Source organism: Typopeltis vanoorti, chromosome 5 (genome assembly GCF_054136105.1).
Source record: "Typopeltis vanoorti isolate ZY-2024b chromosome 5, IOZ_Tvanoo_1.0, whole genome shotgun sequence".
In the NCBI taxonomy this organism is placed as follows: Eukaryota; Metazoa; Arthropoda; class Arachnida; order Uropygi; family Thelyphonidae; genus Typopeltis; species Typopeltis vanoorti.
The window spans coordinates 129756528-129770229 of NC_143553.1; the positions used below are offsets into that span (position 1 = coordinate 129756528).

General features: G+C 34.5%; 1 protein-coding gene across 3 annotated transcripts in view; it reads left to right on the forward strand.

Moving 5' to 3' along the window:
• LOC150106811 (nucleoprotein TPR-like) overlaps positions 1-13702 on the forward strand; it is an 826699-nt gene that overhangs the window by 600487 nt on the left and 212510 nt on the right. For all 3 annotated transcript variants that reach the window (XM_090393327.1, XM_090393328.1, XM_090393329.1), the window contains exon 40: positions 6408-6590. In XM_090393327.1, coding sequence (XP_090249453.1) covers positions 6408-6590 — 183 coding nt within the window. The remainder of the gene's footprint in view (positions 1-6407; positions 6591-13702) is intronic.

The following is a 13702-nucleotide window of genomic DNA, read 5'->3' on the forward strand; positions in this document are numbered from 1 at the left end:
AAGATACATCATTTCATTCATTGTGTGGCCCTGATGATATTCATTCACATTTTTGAACTTTTCATGATAAATATGTCCTTCGTTCCCCCAGAGAAGGGGATCCATAAGGAGTCCTTTCTGTAGAATGAGGATTTCAGGAAATGGATTCTCCAAAAGTCACAAACAGTGAGGAAAGTGATGAAAAACTTTGTTTTTCATGAGAGAGTACACCACACATGGGAGTCTTTGAGTTGTACCTGTTGGCTGTTCCACACACTCTCACATGTAAGATGTTGTATTATGAGAAGAATATACTGTCAGGAAATGTTTAATCCTCATGAATGCAAAAGAAGGTTTTTAATGCTGTCCTGTTTCTCAGTCTGATTTTGAACGTGTGAGAGCTCCTCTGAAATAATTTGTGTAGTCATTCACTGTGGTTCTCAGACTGTATGGCATGGCACATGACATGGTATAGTGGCCTGTGTTGCCATAAAACATTTTATTTTTTTGTAGACGAGTCTGTTAGTGAATCAGAGCTCTTTGTATTGCAGGCATTTAGTTTAAGTCCACTTGATTAAACCTCCATCAGTGATTCTCAACTTATGGTGCGCCCTCCAAAAGGAGGTGTGAAATACCTAAAGGGGAGGGGTGAAGAAAGGTGGGAATCAAAGGAAAAACTGAAAACTACTTTATTGAAACAAAAGCATTTAATAAACTATTTATTGACACAAAAACAATATAAAAACAGAAATATAAAATACACTCTGAAAATAAAATAATATGTATAAAATCCACTGTATTGAATAAACTAGTTATGCTTATGGGGACATATCAAAATATATTGCAAAATATACTGAGAAACAGTATAAGTACGCCTTCCCCCATGAGTTCCAAAGACGATGCCTGTCGAAATGGCTCATACCACGTTACTCCCACCTCTGACTTTTTTCTCTTAAATCCCTCCTCTTCCCCAAAAAAATAATTTCTATCTTCAGATCCTTCTCTCACACCCCACATCCCAAATGCTCTCTACCCACTTTTAATAATAATATTATTATACATATAAAAAACCCGGATTTTTTCAAGTAATTCCCCCACATTACTTTACCCCCACTTTCCCAAACCTGCCCCCCCTTCCTTCAACAGCAGATGAAGGCACATGGTCGGGATAAGGAAACAGAAAACATGATCCAAAAAAGGTGTCCAAATTTTCCTCCTATTTTATTCTTCGTATATTAGTTTTTTAAAATGTCAATAATGCCCTAAGTTTTTGGATAAAGAACCAATGACATTGTAAAAAAGAGGGCACCCCTAAACCAAAGTAGGCTATATTTGCCATTAAAATAATACTGAGAAACTAATTGAAACTAAACAATAACAATGAATCTAATAATGGCTTCCTTGGGCTTTTTTTTTGCAGAGTAAAGATTTACATTGGAAATTGACACTCTTAGTTCTCTTTCTATATTTAATTGAGATCTATATTTTTTTTTTAAGGCAGCCACTGCAGAAAACCAAATTTCACAAAGATAAGATGGAAATTGCAAAAGTGCATGAAAAGCTCTTGACTTTAGTGCAGAAAATTCAAGGTCAACACCAGCCCAAAATTCAAACAGATTTAAAAACAAATTGTCTTTTGATTTTGCCTCTTGACGTGAAGTGTATAAATTGTTTCTCTTCTTTAATTGAGAAATCTTTGGGGGTAATTTGAAAGGGTTTCTGGCCTACTCTTACATTGCTATTATGTTGTTGTCGGTTATAAAATAGCTTCTAAAATTCTTCATCAACATTGTTAAATGATTTTCGATAGTTGCAGATAAAACTTTGATGTGTTGCTCTTCTGCCTTGTAGGTTTTGATAAATTCATCCACATTTACAAACATTCTAATTTTTGTTGCTTTAACTTTTTGTTCCATAACTCTAGTTTTTTACAAAAAGCATTAACTTTTTCTCATATCTAAGATATGTGAATTTTTTCCTTAGAGTTGCAGGTCTAATATACTTAATTTCTTGAATCACCAAGTAGCTCAATTTCATCACAAATAAGTAGTCTCTAAACTTCTCTGCTTCTTCATGATTTTCCTCTTCCAAGAAGATTGTTATTTTGTCTCTTAATTCGTAAACACGTAAACATTTTCCCTGTGATAACCATCTTGTCTCCCAGTAAAATAGTAATGCTGAATGTTCCGTCCTAGTCATGTTTTTGCAAAATTCAGAAAAGAGTCTTGATTTTAAGGGTCTCATTTTTATATAATTCACCACGGTTATAACTGTTGTTAACACAATGTTTAGACCTGGACTGATTTCCTTTGCAGCAGAAGCTTCTCTATGAATCCTGCAATGAGTCCAAATACATTGTGGGGATTTTCCCTCACAAGCGCTTGTAAACTTTTAAACCTTCCAGACATAACTTGAGCACCATCAATGCAATTCAAACACAATTTTTCCACTGTATGTTTGCCTTGCATATAAAATCATCCAATATTTTGAACAATTCAGATGCTGTGGCTCTTCTTTCTATTGATTTACAAAACAATAATTCTTCAACTGCTGATAATCCATCGCAAAATCAAACATAAGCAATTAAATGACAATCCCTGTTGCTATCCGTTGTCTCTTCAAGCTGAATTGAGATTAATTGGTCACAAATCTTCGACAAAATTGTTTCTGCATATCTTCACATATATCACTAATTCGGTACGCACTGTAGTTGTTTAGTAAAACTTTCTCTAAGCATAGCTTCCACAATATCAGTTACAGCTGGCAGAATTAGGTCTTTTCTGATACTGTGGCGCTTTTTGCACTTAGTTGTTTTATATGCAACTTTGTAAGAAGCTAGTAAAGCTTTTTAATTTACAGACAAGCATTTTTAATGCTAGATTTTTGCTTTTCAGAATATTTTTTCAATTTGGCAGCAAAGACCTCTCGAGGTTTTTTAACATACTCCTTATGAAGTGTTTCCAGATGTCTTTTAAGTTTATTTGGTTTCGTGCTATTAGCCGCCAAAATTTTCTAACAAATAACACACAGTGGTCTTTCTTCATCCTTTACTTCAATCTTTGTAAAACCGAAATCGCAATATTCTGCTACATACTTTCTTGATTTTACTTTAAGAATGATATTCTTTGAACCTGAATTTGTTGATATCGGTGCTCCTCAGTAGTCAGATGCCTGCTTTTCAAAATTACTGGTTAGTATACTTCTTTGCTGTTTGGAAAAGTTCCTTATATGTTCTGCATCCTGAGATGTTCTTTATTAATTTCAGCCAGGTAATTCTTGGTCTTCCTGGTCTTCTTTTTTTCAGTTGGAAAAGTATTGATTAAGACGTTAGGAAGTCTGTCTGCGTCCATGCATACAGTGTGTCCAAACCATCTCAGTTGTTGTTTTCTAATTTTTTCTATTATTGTCTTTTTATACAATAATTCTTGTCTGACTGTGATGTTTGTTTTCTTTTCTATCCAACTTGTTCTATTTATTTTTCTTAAGCATTTCATTTCAAATGCCAGCAGTTTTTTCTCCTTTCTGTTTTTTAACTGTCCACGCTTCTGCTCCATAGATGACTGTTGGTATAATTATTGCTTCATATAATTTGATTTTGGCTTGCTTAGGTATCTTGTTTGTTTTTCAGATTTTCTGTAATTTTCCCATGGTGGTCCATCCTATTGCTATTCTGTGTTTGATCATTTTGAGTTCATCTATTGTTTCTGCTAGTTTTGATCCAAGGTATATGAAGTTGTCTACTTGTTCTATTTGTTCTCCATTTAGGGTGGCTGAGATGGTAGTTCCGTTCCTCCCTATTTTCATCACTTTCGTCTTTTGTGTATTTATTGTCATGTTATATGTTTTACAGGTTTCGTTTAGCTTGTTTATCCACTTTTGTAGTTCATTTGGGGTTCTTGCAATAAGGACGAGATCATCTGCATATTTGATATTATTTATGTTTAAACCATCGACATTGATTGCAGGCTCATTGTCTATTGCCTTCTTTATAATTCTTCTAGATATATATTGAATAGGCATGGGGATAATGGGCATCCTTGCATTACTCCTTTTTTGGATCTCTATGGGTTCTGTTGTGAGTGTGTCCTTTTTAATTATTGCATTTGTCTTAGAGTAATATTTTATCAGAAACTGTATTATATATTTGTCTATTGCTTTTTCTAGTAGAATTTTAGAAGGATTTCTCTGTTGATGCTATCGAAAGCTTGTTTAAAGTCCACAAAACAACAATATAGTTCTTTATGGTATTCCCAGCTGAACTCTGCTAGTTGGTGCAATGTGAAAATTTGGTCTATTGTTGAATTGTTTCCTCGGAAACCAGCTTGTTCAATGCCTATCATTTCTTCATAGGTATTTTTTAATCTATTTTGTATAATTCTTACGAAAAATTTATAGGTGTGGGAGAGTAAATTGATTGGTCTGTAATTTCTGCAGTCTTTTTTGTGTCCTTTTTTTTTTTGTATATTGGGATGATCTTTCCAGTTCTCCAGTCATTTGGAATCTCTCCTGTTTGTAGTATTTTGTTTGATTTTCTATAATTTTTGTTAAATATTCTATTGATATGCTGCCTCCATATGACCACAGTTCAGTCGGGATAGTATCAATGCCTGGTGCGTTATTGTTTTTCATCTGTTTTATTGTGTATCTAACTTCATCTTGTAAAATTTTTGGGTTGTCATTATTTTCTTCTATTGTTGGCATTGTAGTTTTGTTTCCTTGGTGGAAGATAGTCTTAAAATGGTTTGACCGGATTTTTCTTATATCTTCAATATTCACGGTTTCAGTCATCTTGTTGTTTATCATTGTTACTGCTTTTGCTGAGAATTCCTTTGTAATTTCTCTTACAGTATCATGGAAGTCTTTCAGGTTTTTTTTTATTGGTATGCTTCTTGGCATTTCTTAGCTTTTTCTTCTTACCATTTTTCTTTGGCTTTTTTGCATTGGTTATCAACTTTATTTTTTAGTGCTCTGTATTTTTCTCTATTCTCTTCATTGTTTTGTTGGTTTACAAGTATCTTGGCCTCTCTTTTCTCTTCTATTGTAGCTACCATTTCTTGGGTTATCCACTGTTTGTTTATTTTGGGTTTGGTACCTAGAGTGTCTTTTGCAATTGATAACACTGCAGTCTTTTAGTTTTGATAGGTTGATGTTTTCTTTTTTTCTGATATTGTTTTTCCTGTTGAATTTTATCTTCACTTTGGCAATTAATATTTCGTGGTCAGTGTCGAAATCAAAACTTCTTAATGTTCATACATTATTTACTGATCTTTTCCATTGTTTGTTTATGATGATATAGTCTATGCAGTTCTTTATACTACCATCTGGGACTGTCCATGTATATTTATTATTAGGGCATTGATAGAACAATGTGTTTGTTATCATTAGATCATTTGCTTTACAGAAGAGGAGTAATTGTTCTCCTCTGTCGTTAAGCTCTCCGTATCCAAATTTCCCCATCACATCTTTTTTGTCTGCTATGAATTGTCCTATTTTAGCATTAAAATCTCCCATCACTATCATGAGTTCTCTATTTTTGGGATTATCTATTTCCTGTTGTAGTTCTTCATAGAAATTTTCTATTTCTTCCTCTGAATGGTTACTGTCTGGTGCATATATTTGGATTCTTTTAATTGTTTAACCTTTTTCTTTTGCTTGAAGTTTGGCTGTAATTATTCTAGGAGACACTGGTTTTATTTCAATTACCGAGTGTGTAAGTTTCTTTCCAATTAATAATGCAACTCCTTCTCTGTGTATGTTATCTTTTCTTCCTGAGAAGTATAGTCTTCCTTTTGGTAAATCCATGAATCCATCTCCACACCAATGTGTCTCTGATAAACCTAAAATACTCCATTTCAGTCTTTTTAAATTTTCCTGGACTAATTGCAATTTTCCAGGTCGGTATAGTGATCTTATGTTGAGGTGGCTACATGTTTCACTTCCTTGGCTGACCACATTGCTGATTTCTCACCTACTCTATGTGGTTTTCGAGTAGGCACGTCGTCTGTCCCATACACAGTAGCACTATCTCAGTTTGTAGACACTCTCCTGCTCATGAAAGTTACTGGTATAATAATGTATCCAGCTTGCCATACCTCTGCTACATCCTTTGGTCCATGGCTCTTTATTCTTTATTCAGAGCAACCCATTTGGGTTTCCGCCACCCGGGGGACGCGCCTGGTAGGAGTGTGGTCTCCCCCAAGGAGCAGGAAGCTCCTGCTCAAGACTCAACCCATCTTAGACGGAAGAGAAGAAGAAGGATACTTCTTTACCATCATATAGTAACTAATCAAAAATATTAATTTGCATTATTTCTTAGAAATAATGCAAATTAATTTATTTAAAATACAACTTTTAAATGAAACATGTAGAGAACTTTTTTTGAAACAGATGTACTCATGTATTAATTTAATGTTATTTTCTCATTGCAGCAACCTCGAGCAGTCAGCCAGCATTACTTCCCCAAGCTACTGTACCCCCAACTCCTGCAGTTCCTACAGTTACAGTTACTGTAGCTCCAACCACTGTAGCAGTTATTACTGAACATCCTTCAGCAACAGTGGCCCCATCTAGTCATACAACACCAGTTATTTCAGAGGCATCTATAAATTCTGGTACATATACTTTTAAACATGTTCAGTTATTTGTGCTCTTTATACACAGAATATGATGTATAAATATTAGAAAGTTGACCTTATTAGCATTTAGAAATGTGTGATCAGAGCTAAGTTCTAGTGTGTGACTTAAACAGAACGGGACAAGAAAGATTAGCAAAGCAGGTGTTTTATGTTAGGATGGCAGGATAAAGATTCAGAGGAAGATCTAGATGGATCGACGTGGTTAGAAGTGTCTTAGAAGGCAGAAATAAGAAATATAACATTTGTCAATATTGGAGTCTTGACTAATATGTGTGTGTGTGTGTGTGTGTGTGTGTGTGTGTGTGTGTGTGTACACACACACATATATATATCCCTGGTGTTGTACTATCTTTAGACTTGAACTATGTTTCAGGCGCAAACTTAATTGTTTGCTTACTTGGGATTAGGAGTTAAATAACCAAGCTTATAAAATTACTTGGTAACCTTAATATACAGTATCCCCAATTTAAAAAATTAATTACATACATATATACACACATTTTTTTTTTAGAAAATTGTTGATGGAAATTAGATATAATCTTTACATGCAGTATATATATGCTTTCAGAATATTTATCAGGAATTTGACAGTGATAGATGTGCATGTATCTGTACATACATTTCTAAGAAAATTACAACTACTCAGTGAACCAGTCTGGCAGTAAATTCTCTGATGAGCTGTTGAAATTTAAGGAATATATAAAATTGTGTGGGAATAACTCTAGTATTAAAACATTAGGACAGCTACCAAAGCTAATAAGAAACCTGTAGGTATTCAGAAGATAAATATAGGTTTAAGTATCTTAAACCTATATTTATCATCAGTATCTTGATTTTGACCTCATCAGTATCTTGATTTTGACCTTCATTCAATATAAAACTTAGCTGTCATATAAGGAATATGTGTTCATTAATATTTTACACACACATTCACAGCGTATCTGGTGGGCTAAGGGTTAGAATCCAGAAATTCTCCCTAGATCAAACAGGATACTTTTTTATAGGTATTTCAGTCCTGTGATTAGCAAAATAGTGGTTTAACATAGGATTACAAAAAAGTGTCTACCTCTGAAGATTTTCACAAACAGCTTTGTTATAATTGATTATAAATTCACACATTATCAAAGAAAATTGCAACTACTTGGTGAACCAATCTGACAGTAAATTCTTTGATGAGCTGTTGAAATTCAAGGAATATATAAAATTGTGTGGGAATAACTCTTACAAAAAAATTAGACACTGAATATACATTGCTGTGCTTTATTTTTGTGATTTTTAAGATGTCAAATAATACTGAGATATGTATACTTGTTTTTAGAGAAACTTATACCACCATAGTTCTATAAAATATATACACGAAAACACAAGGTAAAAGTATTATTTATTAAATATACTACCATGTATTTCATTCTGAAATTAACAGACCATCATCAGTGGCTTACAAAACAGTTGTTACAAGGTAGAATGCAAGCAATTGATTTATTCAAAATAGAATGAGCTGTGTGATGTTAAATTGCCAATAACATTATGCTTTAACTGAAGAAACGGTTAATCATAAAAGTGTAAAAATGAAATGCATATATATAACTTATGATATCATAGCAACAGATCATCAACAGAAATGACTACACAACATCTGTTTGACTCCTACAAACCTAATCCAAACAAGGAATCAATATGTCAAGCTCCAATCCCATACATCTCCAGCATTTCAGAACCAACTTCAAGAATTCTGAAGAAATATGGTTTAGTAGTGACTTTTATTTTTATTAATTAACTATCGACTTAATTATTAATTGACTTAAGGAATTCACAACGTACAATAGAATATAAATTAAATTAAACTTTAATATATATTTCCAATATTTCGGCAACGTCATGCTGCCATTTTCAAAGGAACTTACAATAAAGACATGCACACAGGCACTACATACAGTAAATGAGGACGAAGCAGGAAGCTATCGTTTCTCCTAAAAGTCCTGATGGTGCCTCCTGGCGGGCTATGTAGGTATTCTTGGTTAGGCTGAAGGTCTCATAATGTATGTCTCCCAAATTTGGGGCAGTCTCATGCAACCAAATTTGTTGAGGTTTGGCATGTTTCTTAGGGCTGAGGCTGATTCCATGAAAAGTCTTTCAAACTTGAACTTGCTGTGGTGTGTTATTGTGGCTTTCTTCCACCACATTCTGTGGCTTGTATCCAGAGCATGGTCTGCAAGACCATGCTATACTGGTGAAAACGGATGTAGTCCTTGTGTTCTGAAATGCTGATATTCGCTGTCCTGCATGTTTGGCCAAAGTAGGACAGCTGGTAAGTTTTTTCCGTGGTGCCTCGGATGTAGGGAATGGTGATGGATTTAGAGTAATCCTTGTTGTGAAGGGGGGAGGGTTGTGGTTTACTGGTTTCAATATTTTTTGGATTGGGGTGGGGGATAGCCATTGGCTGAGAACGTGTTGAGGATGTGATTTATTTCAGTGGTTAGGGCATTGTCATTTGAACAGATTAATTTAGCCCTGTTGTATAGTGTCTTAATAACTCCATATTGTTGCGGGGGGGGGTGTTATTGGTGAATATATCTGCCTGTATGGATGGGTTTTCTGTAAACTGAGAAAACCAAGGTTCCATCAGGGTGACTAGTGTGTCTAGGAAAGGGAGGCTGTTGTTTTCCTCTTTCTCCAGGATGAACTTGATTCTGGAGTATTGGTTGTAAGAAGGAGAGGAGTGTGTCAGAGCCATGTGGCCAAATAGCGAACACATCATCAAGGTAGCAAAGCCATATGGTTGATTTTTGTGGGGCAGAGTTTATGACTTTCTCTTCAAAAGTCTTCATAAAGAAGTTGGCCAAGGGTGGGGAGAGTGGTGAACCCATGGCTGTCCCCTCTATTTGTTTGTAGAATTTTCCCTGCCAAACGAAATAGCTTAAGTTCATCTTCACTAAAAATTATGCTTAAGTAGGTGAAACGTTTTGCTTGTTCTATAGGTTCTCCATTTGTGATGCAGTTAATATTTTCATCGTTTCTGCCTATTTTCATTGTCTTTATCTTGTTATTGCTGATTTTGATACCAAATTTATTGCAACAGACTTGTACTGGATTTATTTAAAAGTATAACTTCATCTGCATAAAGTAAAGAGCTGAGATTAACTTATCCAATTTTGATATCAGGTTTAATACCATTTTCCTTCATAATGTGATCCGTATAGATAATGAATAAGAGGGATAATGTACATCCTTGCCTGATACCAGGTTTAACATATGAAGAAGAAGCAGTGGTTGGACTATGCAGTGCAACTGTTGGATCCTACTTCGTCTCAATCTATACTTTGGATACGACATATTAGTCACTATGATGTTCTTAAACAAAATAATAGTTGCTAGTTGATTTCTAATGCAAATATAGAGAAAATTTATATTTATAGACTGCGCCACTCTATATCTAAATTAGTTCAAGAATTGAAGATAAATCAATCCTCAACCATTTCTCCTTAATATATATACTGGCCGAGTATATTTAACTAACTTAATTCACCTGCTTTGGGTCGAATATTTTATGAATGGTGCAGTAAAAGAGATTCAGGCAAAATACAACTTTTGATTAAAAAAACAAATATTTAATTTTAAAATCACAAATTTTACACTTAAGATCAAATCACTAATTAAATTATTATAAACACTTCAGCCTTTCTGATAATACTGTCATACAAACTCAGACAATGGAAATGCTGTTATCTGTAATACAGTCTTCTCACAGTTCCTTTTAGCTATTTAATAAAGTTCCTTAATGATCATTCACATCAATATCTCATAGTTCTTTAAATTTTAAATACAATAAAAATTGCAGTAATACCTCTTCACAAGCAAACACTTTACACTTTAGCTAATTTCTGTAATAGTTACTGTTAGTATAAGGAAATTCTTGGATGAAACTCTCACACTTCTCTGTATAGGAATATTAACGGTTGGAATAATCTTACCGATAATCTTTTTTCTTCACCTACTTATACGTAAACACTTTTTATAACTGTAAACACTTAAACAGTATACGGCACTCATTAAAATAATTCTTCTAAGCAATAACTGAATTAATCGTCGGTCACTATACACATAAACAAATGTTCTTGCATGAAAAAATACTACTGATCTCTTATGAATTAAGGCAATACACAATAATTCCTTAACTTGAGGTTTTATATGCACAGCTGTTCATTCTTCCTGCATTCATTTAATTCTTTAGGCAATATATTTCTAAGCACAGCTAATGGTAACTTCAGCTTTACAGCCTCTACTATTCCCTTATAACTCTGCGCTTTGCTTCAAGGTTCTGTATGTCCTTGAAAGGTCGGCCCTGAAATTGAATCTCAACTCAAATATCGCTAGTCTCTTTAGTAGTCACTCAGCTGTCTTCCGTAGCTATAATTGTTATTCTACAATTTATTAGCTAACCGCCTCTCGACTAGTAGACTTTATTAGCTGCTTGAGTGACTTGCCGACTCGCTATTATCACACTGTGATTCCCGAATGCTCCGATTCCAACCTAATGCCAATCCTCTCCTTTCTCTCTCTAATCTATCTCTCCTAATTAATTCATAATTTCAGCGTTCATCGCTTATATATCCGTTCTTCCCGCCTAAATTATTCTCATGATTTCTTTCTAAAACTCTTTCAGTAAACCTTCTCCTCGCGTGGTGTTCCAAAACGTGCTTGCTCACTTACATACGTCTCCATGACAGCCAAACAAAATATAATAAAATTGAGGTATTGCATAACACTAAACTTCTACAAATAGGAATAAATAGAGAATATTAACATTTCAATTAATGCGCAGTTAAATTATCAAATACAAGTTCTTATAATATTAACGTAGTAATAATTAAAATAGCTTAATAATGGTTTTTGTTGTTTTTTTTCATTCACATTTAACACAACTACTGCAAGACTTTTATATCTCCATATTTGAGCATTTCTGGTCGAATATCATTTACTCCTGCTGCCATTCCACATTTCTGGCTTTCGATGACTTATTCTACTTCTTTATATGTATATCATATATATTTTATATGCATGCAACATATTCAAGTATGAATATGTTGCATGCATGTTGAGTGCTTTTTTACCACTGCTGAATTACAACTCAAAGACTAAGTATTGCTTGATATAATGCCCCACTGACACCATATATCTGTAGCATTTTTAATAGCTTTTATGTTGGCACCTTGTCGTATGCCTTTTCCAGATCTATTGTACAAAACTTAAATACAGATCTTTGTTATATTCCATTGATTCCTCAGTTATTTGTCATAAAATAACAATCTGATCCTGACAGCTTCTATTTGGTCAGTATCCAGCATGTTCTTCACCAAGCTTCCCTTCCACAATCCTTCTCAATTGTTTCTCAAGAGTGGTCTGAAACGTTCTCGGCCTCGACCATAGATGGTAACACTATCGGCATGATTTTTTTTTTTTTTCCGAAGTTGCTACATCTGTCATAAGCATCCATGTGAAATTGTAAGTCATTCTATCAAGTTTGTTTTATATAGCTGTCTGAAAGAAAAGTGTTATCTGTATTCCTTGAAATGAATAAAGTTGACTATGGTACAGTTATAAAATTCTTTGTAAAAGAAGGTTTAACGCCAAAAGAAATTCACTCGAAGTTCATAAAAGTTTATGGACACTCTTCTCCTTTGTTTACGACAATTAAGAAATGGACTCCCAAGTTTAACTGTGGCTGCACCAGCCTTGCAGATGATCCATGTGAAGGATGTCCAAAAAGTGTAACAACACTAGAAATCATTGATCAAGTGCACGATATGGTATTGGATGACCTGCGAGTCACATGCATGAAATTGTTGAGACCATAGGCATTTCAAAAGAATATGTAGGATATATTTGGCATGAATAATTGCAAATAAAAAAGCTTTGTGCAAGATAGTTGCTGCGCTTGCTCATAGCAGAACAAAAATGCACTCGCATGAAAATCTTTGAACAGTGCTTGGAGCGTTTTAACAAGAATAAAACTGATTTTGTGCGTCGATTTATTACTATGGATGAGACTTGGATTCACCATTACACACCAGAATTCAAACAGTGGACAGAAGCCTGTTGTTCAGTGCCAAAAAAGACATTGCCAAGTCAGTTCCATCAGCAGGGAAGGTCATGCCATAGGTGTTTTGGGATGCTAAAGGCATTTTGTTTATTAGTTATCTTTAAAAGAGTAAAACAATATCTCCGGAATATTATTCCAATCTTTTAACCAGACTAGACAAAAAAATTTGTGAGAAAAGACCCGGTTAAAAAATCAACTATCATCAGGGCAATGCATCTGCCCACAAATGTGTTTTGGCAATGGAAAAATTAAGGGATCTGCACTATGAATTGTTGGAACATCCACCCTATTCCTCAGATTTGGCTGCCTCTGACTTCTATCTCTTCCCAAAACTAAAACTCTTCTTCACTGGTCATCATTTTTCTTCGAATCAATAGATGATTGCAGCTGTACAGGGGTATTTTGCAGATCTTACTGAGTACACCTACAGGGACGGGATAATGGTGCTGCAGCATCACTGTTATAAATGTATTAGTCATCATCATCATCAAATTCCTGCCATGTACCCTCAAGGGATGTACAGGATATGATAGTACTACATGAAAAATTTACATCATTACTAACTTCCTATCTACAATTTTCCTCTAAATCAGTCTGTTACTTGTCAACACCCCCAACATTACCGAATCTTATATTTCTATCACCTAAGGCACTTTGCACTGTATCAATCCACCTATATCTTGGTCTTCCTGTGGGCCATTTTCCTGCCAACTTGGCAGAGAACACTTGTTTTGCTAATCTTTCCTCGCCCATTCTTTTTACGTGACCATACCACCTGAGATTAGCTCTGCTGACACATTCCTGGATGCTGACAATGTCAAGTTCTTTCTTAATATCCTAGTTTTTAATATAATATTGCCATTGATGCAATCTGTTCACACCTCTAATCTTTCTCAGGACTCATATCTGTGGTCCCTAGTCTTTGGTCAAATGTTTTACTTCTGACCCAGCTCTCAGATCCATAAGTTAAAACTGGTTTGAACACTGT